This window comes from Brassica rapa, chromosome A05 (assembly GCF_000309985.2).
Source record: "Brassica rapa cultivar Chiifu-401-42 chromosome A05, CAAS_Brap_v3.01, whole genome shotgun sequence".
Classification (NCBI taxonomy): Eukaryota; Viridiplantae; Streptophyta; class Magnoliopsida; order Brassicales; family Brassicaceae; genus Brassica; species Brassica rapa.
In genome coordinates this window covers 3659425-3683732 of record NC_024799.2, presented here as the reverse complement: position 1 = coordinate 3683732, position 24308 = coordinate 3659425, and the positions used below count along the sequence as shown (strand labels likewise).

Here is a 24308-nt window from a genome sequence, read left to right as displayed (position 1 = left end):
CCAAGTCCCTTATTATTCACCATCTGCTGAAGCTTTCTCACCAAAACCAATAGTTCAGACAACTCAACAAAAGGATAAAGAAGATAGAAAAGACAAAAAAAATCTCATGGTCTCATCAAATCGTTTCAGTATGTCATACCAAATCCTAAAATCAAACAAGATAAAAAAAACGAGGGAAAAATAAAATGTACATTCAGTTGTACACCATTATATTCACAAATGAGAAAATAACGAAGCATGCAAACTTATGTTAAATCATTTTCCTCCCTCCTATCATACTCTGCTGCGCCTGAGAAGCATTATTACTGTTGGTAGACTTATTATTGTGCTTCCCCTCTGTGCTACCAAACACATCCAGATCTTCGAACAATCTGTACGATGGCACAAACGGCTTCTGTCCTCCAGAGACACCTGGATTGCTTGCAGCTGAGGTAGCCTGGGGGTCTCCGCCTCTCGCGGGGAATGAGTTGGACTGCTGCAGTGTTCTCCCGGCACTTGTCTCTGTGTATGACGCAGTCGCGTTAGCCCGTGGAGTGTAGTATGCATTCGCTGATGTTGAAGCCCATGGCGGAGGCGGATATTCAAATGGACTCTGATGTCTAGCTTGCGGTTGCATCTGCTGGAACTGAGCTTGCTGCTGCGGATGAGTGCCCTGCTGTGTTTGAGTCTGTTGTGGTTGAGAATAGCCTTGATGTGTTTGAATCTGTTGCTGCGGATGAGAATAGCCCTGCTGTGTTTGAATCTGTTGCGGTTGAGAATATCCCTGCTGTGTTTGAGGCTGTTGCGGTTGAGAATAACCTTGTTGTGTTTGAGGCTGTTGTGGTTGAGTATAACCCTGCTGTGCTTGAGGCTGTTGTTGTTGGGGTTGAGAATAGCTATGATGTGCTTGATGCTGTTGTGGTTGAGAATAACCCTGCTGTGTTTGAGGATGTTGTGGCTGAGAATAGCTCTGATGTGTTTGAGGCTGTTGCTGTTGAGGTTGCTGGGGTTGTGCCCAAGGAGCGACATAGCTCTCAAACTGTGGCACAGCCTGCGGATAGAGATGGGTGTTTTGATCTGAGACAGTGGGAGGATGAGCAGGTTGAGAGGATGGAGGTGGAGGAGTTGACGTCAATGTCAAACTCAATAAGTCAATCATGTCTTGTTCCCTTGTGGTGTTAACTGGAGGCGGCGGGTCAGGCAGAGCAAGAGCAAGAGCATTATGAGACTCTGAACTGGCTGGGTCTGTAGTCACAGATGCTGGTGTTTTAGAGTGCCTGAAACAACAAATCATTTCTATGTCAAATACTAAAAGTTTATGATATGAACAGTTCCTGAATCCAATTGTAAAACAGACCTTCGAGCTAATTGCGCAAACTCATCTTCCTCCTCGTCTTCCTCATCAACTGGGCTTTTCCCCGTAGAAACAGTGGCGGGTACTGGGGAACTAGAACCAGCTATGGAGCTAGAATCTTTAGCTTCAGAAGATTTTGGGCTCGAATCAGCGGGTTTTAAAGCTAGAACTGGCAGAGGAGAACCAGAAGCTATTGCGTCATGTCTAGCTAGCAGAATTTGAAGACTGTCATTTAGATCGAGTCCCCGGCCTAAAAGTTCATCATCACTGCCAAATAAATCAAGAACTGTTTAGCACAACGGTGGAACCTCTCAAGTCAACACATTCCAATATGTTTAAGAGCTAAGTGATTCCTGAATAGAAGACTAACACAGTGGTGGTTAGCATCTGCATCAGCTTTTTCTGATTAGAACGACAACGCTCGACCAAATCAACAATGACCTCATCTTTCACAGCCTACATAATATGAAAAACATAGGTAAGAACATTAGATTTCGTTCCCAAAGCCTCAATGTAGCTGTATAACACATTCCAATACCTGACGGTCACTGGTATCCACAGCGCTTAGCATGTCGCCCAAGAGATCCATCACGTCCCTCATGGCCTCGATACTTGACAAGCTACGGTTTAACAAAGAAAAGAGCATTGAAATTGATGAAAACTATGTACAAAATCTAGAACTGCTGCCAGTCCACATAACAAATAGACTTACCTTAAGCCCTCAACCTCACTTGCCATTGCCTCATCAAGCCTTCTAGAGGAACCACTGGGCATTCCGTAACCCACTTGAGGTATTCCATAACCTGCTTGAGGCATTCCATAACCTGCTTGAGGTGGTACTCCATAACCAGCTTGAGGTGGTCCATAACCAGCTTGCGGTGCTCCATAAGCAGCATACGGTACTCCATAACCAGCTTGCGGTGATCCATAAGCCCCCTGAGGCTGTCTTACCGCTGGATGACTCACTTGTGGAGTTATTATAGGGGACGCATCAGGTGAACGCTGAGGGAAGACGACTCCAGAACGCTGACACATACAAGAGCAAACATAAGAATAAGAATTTCATGCAAATGACAATCTGCATGTATACAGAGATCAAAACCGCATAGTAACAAGACTCCACAGCTATAAACTAACTTTCATTTAGAACATGGTTAAGAACCCGTAAGAGGTGTAGGTAGCAGCGAAAACCATTATCTTTACTAATACACAGTACTTGGAAACTTATCACAAGCAACTAAGCAAGTCTATGAAAGTTGACCGATAATAAGTAAATTTCAAGCAAGTTACTTACCCTTAACTCATCGTAAGCCCAATAATAATGAGGATACTTTCCCTCTGGACCTCCAAAAGCCTGCTGCCAAGAGTCCAGCATGACCAATATTTTATCCCTCACTTGCATATCCGCCTATAAAAAAGATCCAAAGTTATCATCAGCAATCAATATGAAGACTCACAACTACGGAAAACATATTCATACAACCCTTAAACAAGACCTACCTTCTTCTTAACAATCTTGACCATTTCCCCCAATATGTTCTTCTCTGCAACTTGATGGTGCAAGTAATCTCCACAGTTCTTCACCAACGCCTCCAAAAGCTAACACAAAAGAGAGTCAAAAAGAGTCCAAACAAAATAACTAGCCAAAGAACAAAAGGTCCCTAGTCACAATACCGTGAGTGCAAGTTGCTGAACTCTCGGACTCTTATGCTGCAGCCTCTTTTTCAAAGCTTTAACCACATCCTTCGCTTGCCTGAGCAAGTCAATAGGCACAAAAACGTCAATTGCAGATAATTCTAGCGTAGAGCAATCAGTACAATCAATGATTGTGCACTGGAACTACATGATCAATACATATATTTTTTTCTTAATTAAGTCCACACCTCTATAGTACATATTAACCAATTAAATTTCGGAGACCAAGGCAAAGGTATCATCTAGATTATAGCTATACCTAGGCCCTGATTGTAGATAATCAAATCAAATTCTAGCAAAAAAACAATCAATGTTCTAAAATTGCTAGCTAGGCGCCTAAGTGGTTAGGCGCCTTATAGAGAATTATTGTTTAGGCGGAATCCTAGACCTACTTTTAGAACACTGGGACGGCCCTGGACCGGACCTGGGATTTACAGGGCCGGTCCTGGACCAGACCTGGGATTTACAGGGCCGACCCTGAACCGGACCTGCAATTTATAGGGCCAGCCCAGCCGGACCTGAGATTCTGAGATTTACAGGGCCGGCCCTGGACCGGACCTGAGATTTACAAGCCGGCTCTGGACCGGACCGGCCGGCCCTGGACCGAACCTGGGATTTACAGGGCCGGCCCTGGACCGGACCTGGGATTTACAGGGCTTCTCCTCTATGCATATTAACCTAGGGACCAAGAAGGATGTTTCATCTGGCTATGCCTAGGACCGGCCCCCTAGGGAATCAACCCAAACCATAATCTAATTCTACCGAAGAACAATCAAACAGTTCCAGAATCCTAACACTTAAATCGAAAGCGAAGATCAAAAGTTTTACCAGTGAAGAGAATTGACGGAATCGCAGATTTCCATGTTGGTGGTCCAATCAGGACCTAGAAGAAGATCGCTCGTTGCTTTATCAACCGCCACCGTAGCCGAAGCTGAAGACGACGCCATACCTTCGCCGAGAGAGAGGAGACGAATAATCTGCGGCTTCTATCTTTTTTTCCAGCGCAGAGAGAGAGAGAGAGAGAGAGAGACGGAGTCAGCGGGAATCTTTGCTTTTCTACCTAAGGAGGAAGGAAGAAGAAGAAAAATAAGAAAAAGGAAAATCTTTTATTTATTTGTTTTTCTGATCTTATATTTTGAAGGACGGCAAACCCCTCGCTCCACGCTCCTCTTTGGCGCGTGACGCCACGCGATTGTATAATGTGGTCAACGTGAAAAGTCTGATAATTATAGGTGGATACTGGATAATGCGGCTTTTAATGCTGTTTTTCTGTGTCATTACGTCGCCTTTTTATATGTTGTTCATTGTTGTAATGTGATCTGATATATTTATTTATTTATATGGTTAATTATTTATACGGTTACGTGTTGAAACCCAGGCAAGCAAAGTGTATATATAAAGTTTTTAGAAGTATATAATAAAAATTGGGGGATACAAATTATTTAGATGTTGACGACACGTACATATTTTGATCGGTGCCACTTAGATAAAGATGAAAAGGAAGTTATTATTATTTTAAAATTATACATCAAAATGAATTTTATAATTTGGAAATGTATTCCAATCAAAGTTAAAAAAGACGTGTGTATTCCACTGGTTATCCAAGTCTGTTTTTTTCTTTCATGAGCAATTGTAGAAATAAATATGCATCATAATTAAAGAGAAAGGAAAAGTTACAATTCTTTTTAAAAAGTTAATAGATTAAAAGTAGGTATATGCTCAGAATAGCATATATATTTGCTTTTTTGTTAAAGTTTTCCAAAATTAAAAATCACCGGACTGTTGTAAATAGAAAAATTATAAAATTATAAATTTTAATATTCAAATACTATATTTGGAGAATATCATCTCTAAATACAATTATATCTTATGTAAAATCATTTTATAATTATCATTAATATTTTGTCATCCGAAAAAAATTGTCGAGGTATGAAATAGAAATGAAATGACCGAGGTGAGATATGGGATTAAAAAAACACTAACAAACTGCTAAAAGAAATTTATAAATAGACGGTGGAAATGTATCCAGAACATTTGACTTCGTGGCCGAGATGGTTGAAATGTGTGATCCAAGTGACCAGAGTCAGCTCAAGGGAGCTATTAAGTCAAATATGGTGTTAGATAGAGATATTGGTCGAGGAAATTGGAAGGATGGTCGAGAGAAAAAAGAGAGATTATGCGATGATAAAAAGATGGTTCAACGGTTGTTCCGATACTTGAGAAAAGGACAATCTAACGGCTGTATCGAGTAAAGTGGCTGAACTGAAGCTGGGTACTTGTCAGATAAAGTGTTTGAAACTGTTGAAACAACGCTCAAGAAAATCATGAGTAATGAGAAGAGGACGCGGAGATGTGGATCAAGCTTGCGTAGAATAATATCTAAAGAAACCTATTGTGAGTTTACGCAGTATCTGCTAAGCCACGCAGTGTCCAAATGAGTAAACAATATATCACACGAGTTCGATCACGTATATGTAAAAGTGGAAGCTGGCTGTAGGAGCTGACGTTACAAATACATTTGTCTTTCCTCAACTCTAAAAGCATAGTGGATATTGGACAAAAAAAATATAGTAGATATTGGACATAAGTACATAACGAATTGAAATATCAATATTAAATTTCTAAAATTTTAAGAAATAATGTGAATAAAATGTAGATTTTTAAATTACTTTAAAATAAAATTGTTTTTGATCCTCAAAATAAAAGTGGATTCTTACGCAACGGGTTTAACTACTCCGGCAATTTTGCAAATGTTTAGAGATTTTAGAATGAGAAAAAGATGAAGCTGAGAGAGAGAGTTTGGTAGTAAATGTCAATGTGGAGGAGCCAAAAGATAGCTACTTAGCGAAGTTTAAGGTTATTGTTGCAATTTTATTTTGATTAGTCTATTTCTTAATTATAAAAACATTGATGGCTAATGTTGCAAATTTTCCATAGTTTAACAGTTTGACTGAAACGACATGTCTTCCATAGCTTCCAGAGTTCCGGTCTGAACATCCTAATCGACGCCGACCCTCGAACTCATCCACACCATGACAAGATCATCATCATGGCATCGAATGTCAAACTTCCTTCGAAAGTACCGAAAGATCCCTCACTCCTCCTTCCAAACGAAATGGAACGAAACTCTCAAGCACAAACACGCAATGGAACAACTAAGAACCACTCTCGTCTCAAATCCAACCTCAAACGGTTCCGTTATACAAACACTCACAAACTCATTCCACATCCACAACTGCAAACCCACCCCACAAGCTTACAGACTCGTCGTCAGAACCCTAGCCAAATCCTCAAACCTCGAGAGCATCGCCTCTGTTCTCAACCACCTCGAAACCTCCGAGAAGTTCGAAACGCCCGAACACTTATTCAAAGACGTCATCTTTGCTTACGGGCTCTCCGGAAAGATCCAAGAAGCGATCGAAGTCTTCTTCAAGATCCCCAAGTTCAGGTGCGTGCCTTCTGCTTACACGCTAAACGCTCTCCTCTCGGTTCTCGTTAGAAGTAGAGAGAGTCTTGTGATGGTTCCCGAGGTTTTGGTGAAAGCTAGTGGAATGGGTGTGAGGTTAGAGGAGTCTACTTTCGAGATATTGGTTGATGCTTTGTGTAAGATCGGTGAGGTGGATTGTGCTGGTGAGTTAGTGAAGTACATGAGTGACGAAAGCTATATCGTTGATCCGAGTTTATACTCTAAGCTGTTGAGTTCTGTTTGTAAACACAAGGACTCTAAATGTTTCGACGTCATTGGATATGTCGAAGAGCTGAGAAAGATTCGGTTTTCGCCGGATTTGCGTGATTACACGGTGGTATTAAAGTTCTTGGTCGAAGGAGGAAGAGGGAAAGAGGTTGTGAGCGTGCTGAACCAGATGAAATGTGATCGAATAGAGCCTGATCTCGTTTGCTACACGATTATATTGCAAGGAGTTATCGCGGATGAGGATTACTCGAGAGCAGACAAGTTGTTTGATGAGCTGCTCTTGTTGGGTTTGGCTCCTGATGTTTATACTTACAATGTGTATATCAATGGTTTATGCAAGCGGAATGATATCGACGGCGCGGTTAAGATGATGGCTTGTATGGAGAAGCTAGGTTGTGAGGCTAATGTGGTTACGTATAATATATTGATAAAGGGGTTGGTTAAGGGTGGGGATATGAGTCGAGCGAAGAGTGTTTGGGAAGAGATGGAGAGGGATGGGGTTGATAGGAACAGTCACACGTATGATATTATGATTGGTGGGTTTGTTGAAGTAGACGATGTTGGTTATGCTCAGGGTTTATTGGAGGAAGCTTTTAGCAGGAACTTGGTTGTTAAGAGATCGAGAACAGAGGAAGTTATTTGTAGGTTGTGTGATAAAGGTTTGATGGATAAAGCACTGGAACTTTTAGCTCACCTGGTTTAAAGAGGCTTGGTTTGACCAACTCTATTATACCTGCAATTTTTTTAATGTATTTGGTCTTGTGGATGATAGTTAGAATTTGTTAGAAAGGAGATTAATTTTTTGGCAAGACTTTTGGAAGTAATAAAACAGAAAGATAAGTTCTTTAAACAGAATTGAAAAAACTCGGATTAAAGCAGTTTCACATTCCGAAACTTGGATGATATTTAGAATTTGTTAGAAAGGAGATTAATTTTTTGGTAAAGCAGTTTGATTTACCTCCAGAAACTCGATTAAAGCAGTTTCACATTCAGAAACTCGGATTAAAGCAGTTAAAACAGTTAAAAAACTCGTATTAAAGCAGTTTCACATTCAGAAACTCGGATTAAAGCAGTTAAAGCAGTTAAAAAACTCGTATTAAAGCAGTTTCACATTCAGAAACTCGGATTAAAGCAGTTAAAGCAGTTAAAAAAACTCGTATTAAAGCAGTTTCACATTCAGAAACTCGGATTAAAGCAGTTAAAAACTCGGTTTAAAGCAGTTTCACATTCATAAACTCGGATGATATTTAGAATTTGTTAGAAAGGAGATTAATTTGTTGGCAAGACTTGTGGAATGAATAATCAAACTCGGATTAAAGCAGTTTCACATTCAGACAGTGACATCACATTCAAAAAGATAAGTATTTTAGATTTTTTGAAACACATGATTCACGCAAACGAGGAATCACGCAAGTTATAGGAAAAAAAAAACAGAAAGATAAGTTCTTTCGATCTGTTTTCTATTACTGTTGCTGTTTGAATGTGATGTCACTGTCTGAATGTGAAACTGATTTAATCCGAGTTTGATTATTCATTCCATGCGTCTTCTTGGCTTTAAGTGACAAGCCTTTTTAGTATAGATTTTTGGGTCTTTGTTCTTTCCTTTTTGTAAAACAGGGTTCACGCAAACGACTGAAAACCATGAATCACGCAAACTACAGAAAAAAAAAATCAGAAAGATAAGTTTTTTCGATCTGTTTTTATTACTGTTGCTGTCTGAATGTGATACTGCTTTAATCCGAATTTCATTATTATTGCCCATAATAACATTCCATGTGTTTTATCTCGATCGGTTCTGAGTCTTTTTATTCCGTTTGTTAAACAGGGTTCAATCAAAACGACAGCGAGGAATCACGCAAACAACAGAAAAGAAAAACATAAAGAAAAGTTCTTCTGATCTGTTTTCTATTACTGTCAGCTGTAATTATCATTCCATGTGTCTTCAACTTTAGCTTTATATGTTCGTTTTGTATGTGTTCGCCACAAGAAAAATACCCAGTTTCTCTCAGATGTATGCTATATGATATAGTTTCATCATTCATTCTCTTCGAAATTCTAATATTTGGTGTTGAATTTGGTTGAGAGGTTTCCCCTTTATGAGTATATCTAAACAATTTCATGTTCATCGTATATAAAAAACTTTAGCTTTACATATGTGAGTTGAGTTTTGGTGGTTAATCATTTGACTCATTTTGTTTGTTTGTTACAAGCCTTATTTATCTCGTTCGTTGCTGAGTCTGTTTTTTTTTCCATTTGTTAAACATGATTCACTCAAACTGACAGCGACAGAAAACGAGGAATCACTCAAACAACAAAAAAAAGTAGAAATGTACGTCCTTTTAAAAATGACTGTAAAACAAGAGCAACAATAGCAAATCACAAACCATAGTTTTTCTAAAAAAGATAAAGTGTTCTTAATATTCTCCATAAATCTTCTTACTCTTCAGTGACTAACCCTTCTCACTCCCCTGTAGAAGCCAGTAGTTAGAACACAAATGCCATAGATAGTTTTTTAATAATGTTTGCATAGGTATTAGACTAACCTGTCTCGATACATGTACTGTACAAAAGTGGCACCGTCCTGTGCAAATACTTTCCTCACCATTCGCCAGTATAAGGAGAGTATTTGGTCTTGTGGATGGTAGCTAGAATTTGATAGAAGTGATCAGACTTTATGTTCTAAGCAGAAGAAAAATCTTCAAATGTATGTATTGGTTTCTTCAAAGATTTAATAGAAATTATGTTTGGTTTTGATGTCCATCATAGTTGCATTGTTTATTTGTCTTACTCAAAATCAAAACTATTTAACCGCAAATGGTTTTAGACCGTCTCAGCTGATGCAACCATTTAAAGTCTAGATTGACATTGATCAATGAATGTTTAAAACCTAAATCATGAGAAGCATGTGAGCCTCACACACCGAACTAACAAACATAGTATACCAAATAAATAATGCCAGGCTGGACCAGACTATAATACATGTGAGCTTCAGAGTGGGACAAGCCAACCTAGACAGATTGACATGCATACAAAACACAGATTATGTAAAACATCACAGCTAATGTGTTGTGTTCTACTTTGAATAAAACACAAGTTTAATCTTCATAACCAAACAAAAAAAACTCATGAATTTTAAAGTACCAAAACACACCAGAATGTAAAAGAGAAACCCAACGTAGCACCAGCAAAAACATATGGTTCTTTATTGCATAAGATTGGCATCGCAACACAAGAAGTCCCATATAGTTCCAAGAGCATCTCGGAGCATTTCCAAAACACAAACCCTCTCAATGTTCTGTTCCTGCAGACCCACAAGTATAATAATTAATATAAGCCTTGCCTCCAATATATTTTATGCAGAAGCAAAATAATTTTACCTGTAGTTTAGTGTTCATCTCTTTAAGTATAAGAGTAACCCCCTTCTCCATTTCCGCTGTTGCATACCTCTCATTAAATCTATTAGTCTCTCTAACCTTAAGCCCAAGAGTATGCTTTTTGTAGATAGTAACTCTAGCGTGACAAACTTCAAATATTTTGTAACCACCTTCGGATGATGTTTTACCAAGTGGCCACCTTAATCTGCCTTTCACATTCAGATCAACAACTGCTGAACCAAGTAGTCCTTGAATGTTACTTATCTCTTTCTCCTGTCCATCATATAAATGGTACTTAAACTAAGCACAAGAGAGGCATATACATATATCAAAATTAACTAACCGTGAGAGTCTTTATTTTTCTTTTGCCAGCGAGCATAAGCCTCATATCAAGATTCTTATCAATGCAAGACACATCAATAGTCAAATGCCTTACAGGATGAAGCTCGGCCTGCGCAAAAGAAAAAATGATTTATATAAGATGATGAGATGTATCATAAGTCCTCATAACAATATTTCTAAAAGACTTGCCTTGTACATAGTGAGACATCCATCTTCCTTCACAGTACATTTACAGTTGATGATTCCATTGGGACCATTAATCTTCACAATGTATTTTTGCTTTTCTCCGTCTATACAGAACTCATGGCTTGGTATAGCCTTAGACTTGATGTTTTGTATGAAAGAGGTTGGAACATCTGTAGAGAATATCCTTCTCGAGTTCTTTAGGGAATAATCAACCACAAGACCAGCTTTGCGCCTAGTTCATTAATTATATGTTATTATAAAACAAGGGAAAACGAGGTTTTGAAAACACACATATATATAAGACTAAAATTTTAAAATGCTTACCCATAAAAGACTATTTTTCCGAACCTAGCAACCAGTCTCAGTTTAGCATTATCTGAAATTTCATGATCCTCCTTTCTCTTATTAGCTTGGTCATATGCAAACACAAGATCATCAGCAACCTTCTCTGCTACTAAGAGCCACCTAGTTATTTCTTCTTCGCTCTCTTCAGTGATCATATCTAACAAATATAAACAAATAAAAACTAAGCTAAAAAGACTCACTACTGTTGTTCATTTCAAAACACATAACCTTTGTGGAAGTGGTTGTTCATCAGTTCCAAAGCCTTCAATCCATTTATGCAGTCAGAAGAATCCGAGGAAAGGGGCACAAGATTAACAGACGGAGGAACCTCGTCCTCAATTCCATTTGAACTAACAAGAAACCATTTGGTGAAGTATTTTCCTGAATATACAATTCCATTTCCTTGAAAATAGGTACTTTTGAGGTCATCAATGTTTCTTCTGAATTTTGTAAGAAGAGGAGAATCAGGAAAAGGGGAAGGTTGAACTGGATCCTTCGAGTTTCGCTTATGTGGAGGAACATAAGACATGTCTAAAACCTGAAAGTCAACAACAAAATAAGAAGTAAAAGATACGGTTTCAAGAACAATGAAATAAGCTTAAAGATAAATCAATACCTTAGACCATCTCCAATCACACTCTATAATTTCCTCTATATTTCACTCTAAAATAGAGTAACTCTATTATAGAGTTGAATTTGCTCCAATGGTTCACTCTATAATAGAGTTACTCTATAATAGAGTGAAATATAGAGTATTTTTGTTTTTTCACTCTATATTTGGAGTAAAAAAATAGGATTACTCTATATTTCACTCTATTATAGAGTAACTCTATTATAGAGTGAACCATTGGAGCAAATTTAACTCTATAATAGAGTTACTCTATTTTAGTGTAAATTATAGAGGAAAAAATAGAGTGCCTTTGGAGATGCTCTTAGGGAAACTACAGAAAGCGACTGCAGAGGTTTTTTAGTGATTACAAAATATATCGAAAGGAGCCAAGGAAGTATAAACGAAATAGATTTGAGATGAGGATGGAAAAGGTGTATCGTCTTCTGATCTTCCTGCATGCAGATAACAGCGGACTCTTAGAGTCTCTTGGGACTTAAATCCTTTTTCTTATCTTTGAATTGACGCATCGTTTCTTTCAAAACGTAATTAAGTTGTGTTTGGTATAAAGATCCGTACGTATAGTTTTCAAACATTCTAAAGGTCAGTATAATTAACATAGTTTTGTCAACTATTTTTCCTTTGTTTAACATTAGTTAAAATGTAAGATGAATGACTTCGGAGTCGCATGCAAATATTCAAATGATAACGTTATTTTGCAGCTGTGGTTAAAAACAGACTATCCATAAGATTTGATGTTTTCGATTTGGTATGTTTATATGCTGAAGCGATACATAGCGTGAGTTGCATTGAGCATTTCAACTGTTATATTCTGGAAAATATAAATATATAGATGTAAGTGGAACGTCAACCTTTTTTTTTTTTGAACACCAGTGTAACGTCAACCAAAATAACAATACAAGTTACAACTGTTTATAATTTTAACAAAAGGTGTGTAAACATAGCCAAGTCATTTCCAAATGGGGTTGGTCGGCAAAACGGTCTACTAGCAAATATCTTATTTTAAACATCAAAAGAATAAAAAATTACATTCAAAATTTCAGATTTATTTTACACTAAAATTTTGGTATACACCCCCCCCCCCCCCCCCCCCCCCCCCCCCCTTATTTTTATTTCTGGTAAAAAAGAACGATGTGTATATATTAATTCACACAATCCAATTTCAAAAGTAGAGAAATACGATTCAGTGGAAAAAACCATACATAAATTAACATTTCACTATATGACTAAAACACCTTCAGTGATTTTTAGGTTTAAAACGTAAACTGTAGTTTAAAAATGTTTTTACAGAAAGAAAAAAAGCATGCAAATGTGCGAAATTCTGAATGCAGTTTACAAAAGAAAAAAAAGTGCGAAATTGTCAAACTATAATAAAATAAAATATTTTTTCAATTTGTTTTGTAAAATCCTTCCTCCTTTCACGGTCCAATATTGTCTCCATACTCTCTCTCTCTCTCTCTCTCTCTCTCTCTCTCTCTCTCCTCCGTCTTAACACCCGCCGCTCGAATCGAATCCACACACAGCAAATCCGTTCCGGTTCACGAAATTGGTTAACCGTCTCAACGTGGCCGGGCATTAATTCAATGGAGAGAGAGACAGATAACTAGTAGCTACCTCGATTTAAAACTTCTTTCCACCTAACGAGCGAACTCATCATCCTCTCGAGCTGATCAAACAATCACCAATGCCGTTGACGAGGTACCAGTCTCGTAACGAGTACGGATTAGCAGATCCGGATCTGTACCAATCCGCCGATAAGGATGACCCCGAGGCTCTCCTCGAAGGCGTCGCCATGGCTGGTCTCGTCGGCTTATTGCGTCAACTCGGTGACCTCGCCGAGTAAGTTTTTTTTGTGGATTTAGCGTAATTGAGCTCGAATCGCGTCGAATTGGAAATTAGTTTCGACGAATCTGATCGGGAATTGACTTATAGGTTTGCTGCTGAGATGTTCCATGACTTGCACGAAGAAGTGATGGCTACAGCTTCTAGAAGCCACGGTCTTATGGCTCGTGTTCAACAGCTCGAATCTGAGTTACCGTTCGTTGAGAAGGCGTTGCTCTGCCAGACCGATCATTCACCCTTCTTTTCCAATAAAGGTCAGATCGATCATAAGCTTGATTGGTTCTAGTGTAGTTAACCGTGTAATCAGTGTTGGTTTAGTTTGGTTTAGCTTCTGGTTAGTAAACCAAGAACAAGCTCATTATGTATAAGACTAGCTACGTTTTGACTCATTTCACAGATAAGATCAATAAGAGCTCAATCCTCTATCGATCCTTTATGATCTTGATTCTTGTCAGCTATATGCTTTTGGATTACTTCAAGCGAGCTTTGTAACTCTGTTTCAGGTGTGGAGTGGCATTCGAATCTACAAATGGAGCAGAGTGTGGTTACGCGTGGTGACTTACCCCGATGTGTTATGGATTCGTATGAGGAATCTCGGGGTCCCCCACGGCTATTTCTTCTGGACAAGTATGATTTTTTTTTTTTTTTTTTTTAAATCTTGTTTCTCTGGTTGTTTTGTGAGAGATGGGGGTGATGTAACGACATCTCTTGTTTGGGTTTTGATTAGGTTTGATATTTCGGGAGCTGGGGCATGCTTGAAACGCTACACCGATCCATCATTTGTTAGGCACGAAACATCTTCATATGAGGCGTCGTGGGATGATATTCAGAGAGAGAAGAAATCACTGAAAGCAAAGGTATGTAGTACTTCCACAAAAGGGAGGCTGTAGCTTGTGCGTTTCAGTGTGATCCTTCTTGGTTTTGTTTTTGTGTTCGTAACATGGTCGATTTGCTTTAAAAAGTTGAATTTGTTCTTCTATGTTTTTGTTTAAACGTAGCATTGAAGTTAGACAGGTCCTAGGACGATTCTCATGGTCTTGGTGTTTTAAATGTGTAATATTATCTTCCTCCGTGTAGTTCTCAGATTGTCATAGTTTTTCTTCTAATCTCATGCAGAGAAGAGCATCTCACTGGAGGAATGGAGGAACACCCGAAAATGCACTGACATCACATGCCAAGTGAGTAATATCTACTTTTGTGTTGTATATTTGTCATTTCACTTGTGCTTTATATATAGTTTCCTAAAGTTGCTATATTCCAATTAACTAGTGACTGACGATGGTTGCTTCAAATCATTTATCTGGCACAGATTGCATGAATTATTTAGGGAGGAGCATTTAGAGGCTATTCATTCAGATCCAGCGCGAGTTGTGAAGCTGAAAACTAGAAAGCTGGATGGCTATTCCCTTATTTCAAAATCAGGGGAAAGCTACATGGGGAGATTTGTGCAGACATCTGTCAACAATGAAGCAGGTTATGAAAATATTTCCCTGAACCAGCCCGAATTGTTGACATGGAATATAGATAGTGCCAAAGACGTAGTAACCGATATACCTGAAATCAGTATGGTGGATGCTCCGGAGAAGTCTCACGGTGGAACCAGAATAGATGTTTCATTGCCAAATCAGCAGGAAAATGCGGGTTTTATTGAAAAGGACATAGAGACTGTGCCTGAATCTACTCACAACGGGTTCCCTGGTACGACTTTAACAAAGGATTCACAGACCAATTTGAATGGAAAGCAAGGATTTCTTCAACACAGGAGTTATTCTGAAGATTTAACCAGCGAGGCTGACAATTATGTTGATGCACCAGCCACCATGGAGTCAGAAACAGAAACAGATGATGAGTATAGTAGACTTAAGCATAGATCAGATGCGTTGAATGATGGGAATCATCATACATATTCTGATGTGGATGAAAAGAGGGAAAACCCACCTCAATTTTCATTTCTTCATTCAGTTGGAAACACACCAGTATCAGAAAATGGGCAAGGCTCGTTTGGGAAACGGAGCACTAGTTTTTCTTACTCGGACACTGCAAGCGTATCCATTGATGATCAGTCTGACGGAGAGAAATTTTCTGGACGTTTACCTTCTACTTCTAGTGTTAAAAGTGAGCTGGTTGGTCCCTCGTCTACCGCAACTCCTGAAGCCAACAAAGTTTCTCATGATTCTAATGTTCAGGAATCAGTTAGTAGCAGCAATGCAGACGGCCAGGCATCATTTATTTCCAATGATTCATGTTCAAGTCCAAGGTCAGTCTCTCAGAATGCTGAATCATGTTCACTGACTGTTCAATCTTTAGCACCAGAAGTCGTTGAAACGTCTGTAGAACTTGCTAGAATTAATCCGGTTAAGGGGGGCAATGATGGAAGCGAGGTGGATCCAGTCGATTCAAGATCTGGTGCGTCTTTTGATGTTAAAAACTCTAACTTTCCTTCTGAAACTTCGTCAGTTAGTTCAACTTCTGAAGGAAGCAAATACGATACGGCCGTTCAGAAGAATTGCATGGTTGATTATTCTTCAAATGTAGCAAACTCAGTCCCTGGTCCTCCAGTGTTTGTTGATAGTCAAACAGGTGAACAGTTACCTGTCGCTGATAATGATGTTGAGACAAACTCTCCAGTTGCAGCAAACTCAGGCAACGATACTGAAAGCTGTGATGGTAGTAGCCGAACAGGAGAAGTGTTACCTTTCTCAGCTGGGATGGAGATGGAAGTTTCACCTGATTTTGCCTCCAAAGTTTGTCTTCCTGGTACGATAGACGAAAGTCTCTTTGAAGATACTCTTGATGATGAAACCCCTTCCGTTACAGTGGCTAATGCAGTTTCTGGCGTTGATTCTCGAAGCGCTGATGTTGACAATGAACAGTCATGTGCCTTTGGTACCACTGCTGAGGTCTCTGTTTCAGAGTCCCATGAAGACACACTGGAGAATGGAATGTCCGCGCCTACTGAACTTGATAGTATGCTGACTTCTGCTTTTAACTCAGGAGGAGAGAAATCGATGGGATATGCTTCACCTAGTTGTAGCAGATTCGATGAACAGATCTCTGATATACCTGCTGAATTTCATTCCAGTCACATCCATGATGAAGGCGTTCATGACCTTCCTGGGCTGGACAACATATCCACAGACATTGTCCCGAAGGAAGACCTTGCTGTATCAGATAATCACGCTGACATTTCCAGTGATGATGAAGATCATGCTGTTAGCCTGTCATCCACTAGTATGAAAGGTTCTCTGCCTTGGAGATCGACCAATACTTCTAAGTCGTCATCTGAAGCTACAGACAGCTGCCATGATACAGCTGTGGAGTCTAACGGGATATTACCAGCGAAGAATAATTCAGCGTTAGAAAAAACAGTGCAGGAAAGCCCACTGGAAGCGTCTTCAGAAGGTCTGGGTACTTCCCTAGACAATAATGACCTGGCAGGTAGTGAATCTGTAAGTCCCATGATATCTCTTGATCAAAGTAACAGAGACAGAGAAACCAAATCTCCTTGTGAGAGCATTCCTGATGAAAATGGCATAGACTCTTTGCCAGCGAATAATATGAACCTTACAGAGAGTTTGACTACCGAGCCGTCGGTTAAAGTGCAAACGCCTTGTGTAAGCCATGCATTAGAAGATGAGGAGTTGAAGCTGTCAAGTGTTTCCAGGGGCTTAGAGTTTGTACCACAATCAGCAGGCATAGAATGGAACAATCCTAAGCAAGAGTTGAATCTGGATCCTATTTTCCCTAGCTTTGGTCTGATCCCTGAGACCACTACACCTAATCAGGAGGACATGCCACCGCTCCCACCCCTTCCTCCTATGCAATGGCGTATTGGAAAGGCTCCACAATCTTTTCTTCCTAACTTCATGGGAGAATTAGGCGAAACCAGTAGTTCTGCTCCGTCAGCCGCACCACCCTCTGGATCCAGCTTGAATGTTCAAATGTGGTCAACACCAGAGCTGTCAGAATCTCTAGGAAGGGAGAAATCAGAACAACTTCCTGGAGAGTCTATGACCAGTGAATCAGAAAAGCCGTTGCATTCATCCATTCAGTTCCCATCCGTTGCCACTGATTTGAATAGTCAGTACGACAGTTTCGGCTCCCAGAGAACTCAGTCAGCGGATCCTTCTATTGAGCTCCTTGCAATTCCTAACCACGGGAGTATAGAGGATGTTGGTTCTGAAGAGAACAATCTTTTGGCTGACCATACTTCTCAGAACCAGGAGCTCGTTTATTCACAAGAGTCGTCATTGCAGCTGCCTCAGGAGCCTTCAGCTAAAAACGAAGATTTCGAAGACGACACAGATGTGCAGGTTTCAGAAACCTCAAGAGGTCAGAAAGATTGTCCTGAAACCGAAGCGTTGACACCACCTCAGTCAGCAAAGGTGGAAGATAATGGTCATTCCGATCCTGATGCTTCAAGTGCAGAAATAGCAGAACCATCAAACTCTTCGGTTCAGAAGATAACTCCTGCTTCAGTGGGAGATGCTATGTGGCCTGTCAACGCATTCACTGTTGCACCTACATTGGACACAGATAAACTAGAAGAGGTCCCTATGGTTAAACTTCCCCGTCCAAGAAGTCCGCTTGTCGATGCCGTTGCAGCTCATGACAGACGCACGGTAACAGTTACATCTCATCTCCAATACCATACTCTTGCTAAAAGAAATGTTTCTCTAAATCCCTTGTTCTAATGATTTGCCAGCTGAAGAAAGTCTCTGAGAGGGTCCAACCACCAATCAAATCAAAGCAAGATGACAAAGATTCATTGCTTGCACAAATAAGAAACAAGGTAACTCACATTCTTCTTACCTTGCACAGAAAAATTTGATCAGGAGTTGTATGACCTTGGTTTGTTTATGCAGTCCGTTAGTCTGAAGCCTGCTGTAGCGACACGTCCAAGCATTCAAACTGGTCCTAAAACGAACCTAAGGGTAGCTGCAATCTTAGAAAAAGCAAACACAATACGCCAGGTCCGTCGTCTCTCTTTCAATCTCCTTATTTTTACTCTTTGTGGCCCTTCATAATTCTAAAGGCCTCATGTCAAAGCGTTTCGACCAAATACAATATCAACTTGTTTTTCTCAATGGCTTACACATCTGAAAACACGTAATGATCGTTGGATACACACTGGTGCAGGCAATGGCTGGAAGCGATGAGGATGAAGATTCAGATAGTTGGAGTGATTCTTGAGTCATGGTCGCTGGGTACATAATTAACTTCTTCTGTCGTGTTGGTTCTTGTTTGATGATGAGTGCACCAAGCAGCGCTCTGAGTCAGGTAGGTTATACAATTTATATGTCAGACAAACATCAAATATGTACTGTCATTGCTTAAATATATGTTATCATATGTACTGTATACTATTTTTACTTATAGGTGTGTGTGTGCATGTTGTAAGTAAACTCCGGAATTTGTATTACTTTTACGTATGTTCGTGGTTTTTCTAATCATTCTTTTTCTTTCATGAGATTATTTTTGTTGGATATGGAAATGGAATGTTTTCTCTAAATAGTTTGTGTCCTTTTGTATTTGTGGTTCTCCAACACAATATTTGGTTACTCCAAAAGTAATCTCAAACCAAATCGAATTAAGCTGAAATTGAACCAAGTATTCTTTTATATAAACTCAGAACCGAACCTAATTTGATTATATTACAAAAAAACCAAACAGGATAAAATTAAAAATATTCAATTTTAGTTATTTCATATCCAACCATAATGGCAAGGCAAACAGCCTTTGAAAAAGATGTATCAAAAGGATAGACTAACATTTAGACTTGAGGCAAGTTCTGTTTCACCATCAGCTCATGAATTTCGTCCAATGCATCAGAGTGGAAACAACAAGCACAAGCTTACAAGATGAAATGTCCCTTCGGTGGATGTCCTAGCTGTGTCAGTAACCTTCAATGTAATTCAAACCGCCATGTGATGTTGTTTTCCTCTTCTCTGCAACCATAATATTGTTCAAAGTCCAAGAAACATATGCAACTTGCTCAATCTTCCAGTTGAAGTTACCCATGGGATAAGTACTTAGCTGCTCCAATTCGTGGTGTTGTGTCCAAGGAAGTGGTAGCTTGAAATCTGGAGGTCGGGACACTGATCCGTAGAACAATATAAGTGTAAACCAACATCTCTTAACTTCATGATACATTCATCTTTGTAGCTCTTAACAAAACAATGAAACTTGTGTGTGTGACCTTCACCAACTATCTCATCACATAAACAACCTCTACTTAACACCAAAAGATGATAGTTTAACATCTGCTCTCATCAAAACTCTCAACAACAAGTGTTGTTCGTATATGAATTCCACGTATCAAAACTCTTCACGTATTTTCCAAAATGACTTAAATCTTCTAGACGATCTACAGTGTGAGTTTCTGATTGATATCGAGATAAAACTAGAAAAATGGTGAATCAATCGCTTGATTAGTATGAGTTTCTGATCTACAGTGTGAGTCCCCTCCCCAAATCTATATGAATCAAATCAATAGGTTCATAGTATAATCACTAGAAACTGAATTCTCTACTTATACATGAGACGGATTCTAATTGGCAAAGGAATATATTTTCCGAATTCTCTAGAAAGATGCTGTAAAAGCTTTACCAATGGGAAAAGCGTTAGTAGTTTGGTTAAGAAAAACTTACAAATTGTTGTGACCAAATACTACAAAATAAGAGAATAATTATTTACTTAACAGTCAATTAAAATTAACTAAAGTGACAGATACATTAAAAAAGTCAATATAGACAAGAAGTGATAGATAAATTAAGAAAGTCAACATAAATAACGATAGATAATGAAGTCTTGGATAAATAATAAAATCTTGGATAGAGAATGATGTCATGCCATTGATGAGATCTTCTTGATCATACCTAAAACACAGATAAACAATATATACATTAATTAACTACTAAAAAACCAATATTATTATTTAAATAGAAACAAACAGTGAGAAGTTTACTTTCAACTCCACAACTTTTCTGATTAGACATTTGTGCCGAACCAATCGAACGAAACATTCATCTCTAAAACCTTTCTCACGGCTTTCAAGTGCCTCCCATGATTCACGGATCGCTGAAACATGCACTTGTACACATTTCCCGTACAAAACCACACAATGTCTCGAAAATCTCTGATAAGCACGCATTTGACATTTGACCTCTGTTGGATTGAACATTCCCTGAAATTCATTTGTATTGTTTCTACACAAGATATTAAGATAAATTATATAACATTAATCAGAGCTATGTAAGAGAATAATTATAGTTTTGTCTATGAAAATACAGTTACTTGTCCCAAAATTCTTCATTGTAGCTTGGAAAAACATCAGACGCTACTACTAGAATGTCTGTTGACTAATAGTTTTTCAATTAGCTTCTCAAACTCGTTTTGAACATCTTGATCATATCTTCGTGGCATGTGGTGAACGGTCATTTGCCGTACATATTGTCTAACCATAAAAGAACTAACATCTTCTAGACAATCTGCATCGCAAGTTTTTGATTGATATTGAACAAGGACTTCTTCCATTAAATCATCAGCATCTAGAAGTGTTCTTTGAGATCCATTTATTTTGACCAATGCAGATTGACATTTTTCGAGAACTATAATCCAAAAATTATCTATAAGAACTAGTAAATAATATAATAATCATCATCATCAGATTAAAACATAAACAATCATAACAAAAATATAAAACATTATCTAAATCTTATAATTGGTCATAAACAATCATAACAAAAGTATTAAACATTATCTAAATGTTTTGATTGGTCATAAACAATCATAACAAAAATATTAAAACATAAAAAATCCTAACAAAATTATTAAAAATAAACATTCATAACAAAACTATTTAAAAATAAACAATCATAAACAATCAGAACAAATATTTATATTTAGAGCAAACCTAAACAATCATAAACAACCAAACAAAAATATTAAAACATAAAAAATCATAACAAAAGTATCAAAATAATCATAAACAATCATATACAATCATAAACAAAAATAGTAAAATATAAACTATCATAATCAATTATAAAAAATCACAACAAAGTATTAAAACAATAATAAACAATAGTATTAAAACATAAACAATCATAACAAAAGTATTAAAACATAAACAATCATAACAAAAAGTGGTAAACATAATCTAAACAATAGTATTACCTCTTTGCTCTCCATGTCAAAGAAAATTATGTAAAGCTGGCGTTATGGATCTGATAACATTAAAAAAAGTTTGAAACCACTTAAACATTTTACCCAAACAATTAAACACCATATATCAAATTTCATTTGAAAAAATGACAACTGAAAATTACACACATACCTTCCATTTGTTACAATCATCAAGACTCAGATTTTGAAATTAATACACAATATTATAGTTTAAATGGAAAGAGTGAGAAGTTTATCTTCAACTCGACCACTTATCTGATGAGACATTTTTCTCGAGCCAAGAAAACGAATCTGGCATCCCCAAATTTATCCTCACGAGATTCGAGTGCCTCCCAGAATTATTTGATCTTTTGGTTTTTCACTTCTACACATTTTCCGTAGAGAACCACACAGTGCTTGGTAAACCTCTGGTAGAGACGCATCTCATACTCGACATCTGTTAGACTAAAAATTCCCTGAAATTCAGTTGTATTCTTATTACACAACATATCAAGATAAATTTTATAACATTTATAACAGCTATGTAAGAGAATAATTAACAATACACTTACTTGTCTCTCGTAGCTTGGAAAGACATCGAAAGCTACTACAACAGGCCCTTTAACTAGTAGATTTTCAATAAATAACTCAAACTGATCTTGCTCAACTTGAACGAATCCCCTTGGCCTGTGGTGGACAATCATTCTCCTTACATAATTTTCTTCCATGCGTGTGATTCAGATTGATATCGAGAATCCACACCAACTAGGAGCATTGCGAGAGTCAAAAGTGCTCTATCAGATCCCTTTATCCTAACCAATGCAGATTGACCTCTTAATAAGGCTATAGCCAAACATGTATCTGAAAAAAAAAAACAGTAAAGATCACCATTATCATCATATTAAAACGTAAACAATGATCACAAAAGTAATATAAATTACTTAAATGTTCTTCTTGGATAAGAGGTTCGGGAACAGTGTCTTGCCTATTTTCTCTCCAAGTAAAAAGAAACTCGGTAAAGCTGACATCATGGATCTGATAACATAAAAAAAAAAGATTTAGAAACCATTAAGCATTTAAGCCAAACAAGTCAACACCAACGTATCCAATTCATATGAAAATAGGACAACTGAAAATTACACCACATACCTTCAATTTGTTGCAACATCCGGACTAAGTATTCCAAAGTAACTCAAAAGCTTGTTTTCTGTCATCAATTTGTTGTGGAATCGTTTAACTGTTGAGACAATCTCTTGAAATAGTGTCATATTTCATGTCATGATAATTAAAAAGTGATTAAAGGACCATCGTTATATACTAAAGAATAAAACATTTAATGAGCAAAAAAAAGTAGAGAAATGAGGAAGAATCTGATAGAGCACTTTTGACTCCAGAACTGTAACATCAATACCAATCGAATCTTCTCTCAAACTCTCATTCACGCTGGGTAAGATTCCTCCTCATTTCTCTACTTTTTTAAAATATTAATAGCCAGTTTCCCTGTTTTTTTATAGGAAATATAATCCAAATAATTATTACAATACTAATTTTAAGATTAAAGGTGAAGCATCATTGAAAATATGTTGTAAAATATAAATTAAATACTTACATTAGATAATATATATAATATTAAACAATTATATTCCTATCCTGAAACAAATTAATTTATATTTTTATAAGACGAACTTCAAAAACAATTAGGCTAATAATGATTAATGTTATCAAAATAATATATTTAAAACCAAAATAGCAAATATTATATAAAATACAAAACAAAAATTAACTTAAAATATTAAAAATATATAAAATCATGAAAAACTATGATTAAATAACACTAAAAATTGACAGATAAAAAAACAATATAATCTAAGAGAATACATGGATAATAAAGAATCTTTTTTTTTCTACACTCTTATTACTTCCTCAACCACACCTTGCTATTGCCAGTTTGCCACTACTCTTTTAACACAAGTGAGGATATTTGTCATTATCAATACTATTAAAAGGGAATGAGTTTTAATAAATCTACTTAAAAAAGTTGTTTGAACCCTTTTATTAACTAATAATATTTTGGTCTTACTTTAAATTTCAATTAAAAGTTAGTTACATTATATTTCTTTAACAATCATACAGTCAATACTTTTATGTATTAGGTCCATATCTTTTTGTTCACGATTTGATTATACCACATACTAGGTTAAGATCCGTGCCCTGCGCGGAATAAATATTAATTATTAATTATTTTTTAGTATTATATATTTTTTGCATATTATGAAATAATAAATATATATTGAATAATAAAAAATTTAGTAATTATTACATATATAATTAAATTTGTACAAATACTTAAATAAATTGACAAACACTTTTTCTATTTTATATGTTATAAAATTAAGTTTAAATGATATTAACATAGATATATATTACATTTTTAATATTGACATCTGTTAAAAATATTTTATACTCATATTAATTTTGATCGTTTGTATTTCTGTATAACAAAAATTTTAAATCAATGATAACAATAAACAATTTGTGGGATGTTTAAATTTTTTAGTAATTTATAATTTTAAAAGCATTCAATGCAAAGTTTAAAATCTAAATATTAAATTGTCAATAATTTTTCAAAATGTTTATAAAAAAAATCAAACAAAATTCAAAATTAAAATACTTATGTTATATGGTATATAACTTATTTTTTAA

The 24308-nt window shown here is 37.0% G+C and overlaps 4 protein-coding genes and 1 long non-coding RNA gene across 5 annotated transcripts; 2 read left to right on the top strand and 3 right to left on the bottom strand.

Annotated features, from left to right (window-relative positions):
• Positions 1 to 63: 63 nt before the first annotated feature.
• LOC103867108 (TOM1-like protein 6) lies at positions 64 to 4126 on the bottom strand. The gene is made up of 9 exons (XM_009145145.3): positions 3857 to 4126; positions 3008 to 3086; positions 2834 to 2932; positions 2628 to 2741; positions 2046 to 2359; positions 1872 to 1953; positions 1704 to 1789; positions 1337 to 1600; positions 64 to 1256 (listed from the first exon to the last, which is right to left on the bottom strand). The coding sequence occupies exons 1-9, from the start codon at positions 3973 to 3975 to the stop codon at positions 251 to 253; spliced, it is 2163 nt and encodes a 720-aa protein (XP_009143393.1). The 5' UTR covers positions 3976 to 4126; the 3' UTR covers positions 64 to 250.
• Positions 4127 to 4363: 237 nt separating this feature from the next.
• LOC103867107 (pentatricopeptide repeat-containing protein At2g38420, mitochondrial) lies at positions 4364 to 7574 on the top strand. The gene is made up of 2 exons (XM_009145144.3): positions 4364 to 5884; positions 5974 to 7574. The coding sequence occupies exon 2, from the start codon at positions 6061 to 6063 to the stop codon at positions 7423 to 7425; it is 1365 nt and encodes a 454-aa protein (XP_009143392.1). The 5' UTR covers positions 4364 to 5884; positions 5974 to 6060; the 3' UTR covers positions 7426 to 7574.
• A 1233-nt stretch (positions 7575 to 8807) lies between these two features.
• On the bottom strand, positions 8808 to 12776 carry LOC103867106. Its single transcript, XM_033290923.1, has 6 exons — positions 11198 to 12776; positions 10949 to 11126; positions 10628 to 10856; positions 10440 to 10547; positions 10100 to 10369; positions 8808 to 10023 (listed from the first exon to the last, which is right to left on the bottom strand). The coding sequence occupies exons 1-6, from the start codon at positions 11496 to 11498 to the stop codon at positions 9925 to 9927; spliced, it is 1185 nt and encodes a 394-aa protein (XP_033146814.1). The 5' UTR covers positions 11499 to 12776; the 3' UTR covers positions 8808 to 9924.
• Positions 12777 to 13018: 242 nt separating this feature from the next.
• LOC103867105 (protein SCAR2) lies at positions 13019 to 18892 on the top strand. Its single transcript, XM_018659159.2, has 9 exons — positions 13019 to 13436; positions 13530 to 13693; positions 13943 to 14066; positions 14167 to 14296; positions 14556 to 14617; positions 14749 to 18061; positions 18145 to 18231; positions 18305 to 18412; positions 18579 to 18892. Exons 1-9 carry the CDS (start codon positions 13282 to 13284, stop codon positions 18630 to 18632), a joined length of 4197 nt encoding a protein of 1398 aa, XP_018514675.1. The 5' UTR covers positions 13019 to 13281; the 3' UTR covers positions 18633 to 18892.
• On the bottom strand, positions 18672 to 23986 carry LOC117133888. Its single transcript, XR_004457930.1, has 2 exons — positions 20407 to 23986; positions 18672 to 20317 (listed from the first exon to the last, which is right to left on the bottom strand). It is a non-coding gene; the product is annotated as an uncharacterized LOC117133888 (long non-coding RNA).
• Between the last annotated feature and the right edge of the window lie 322 nt (positions 23987 to 24308).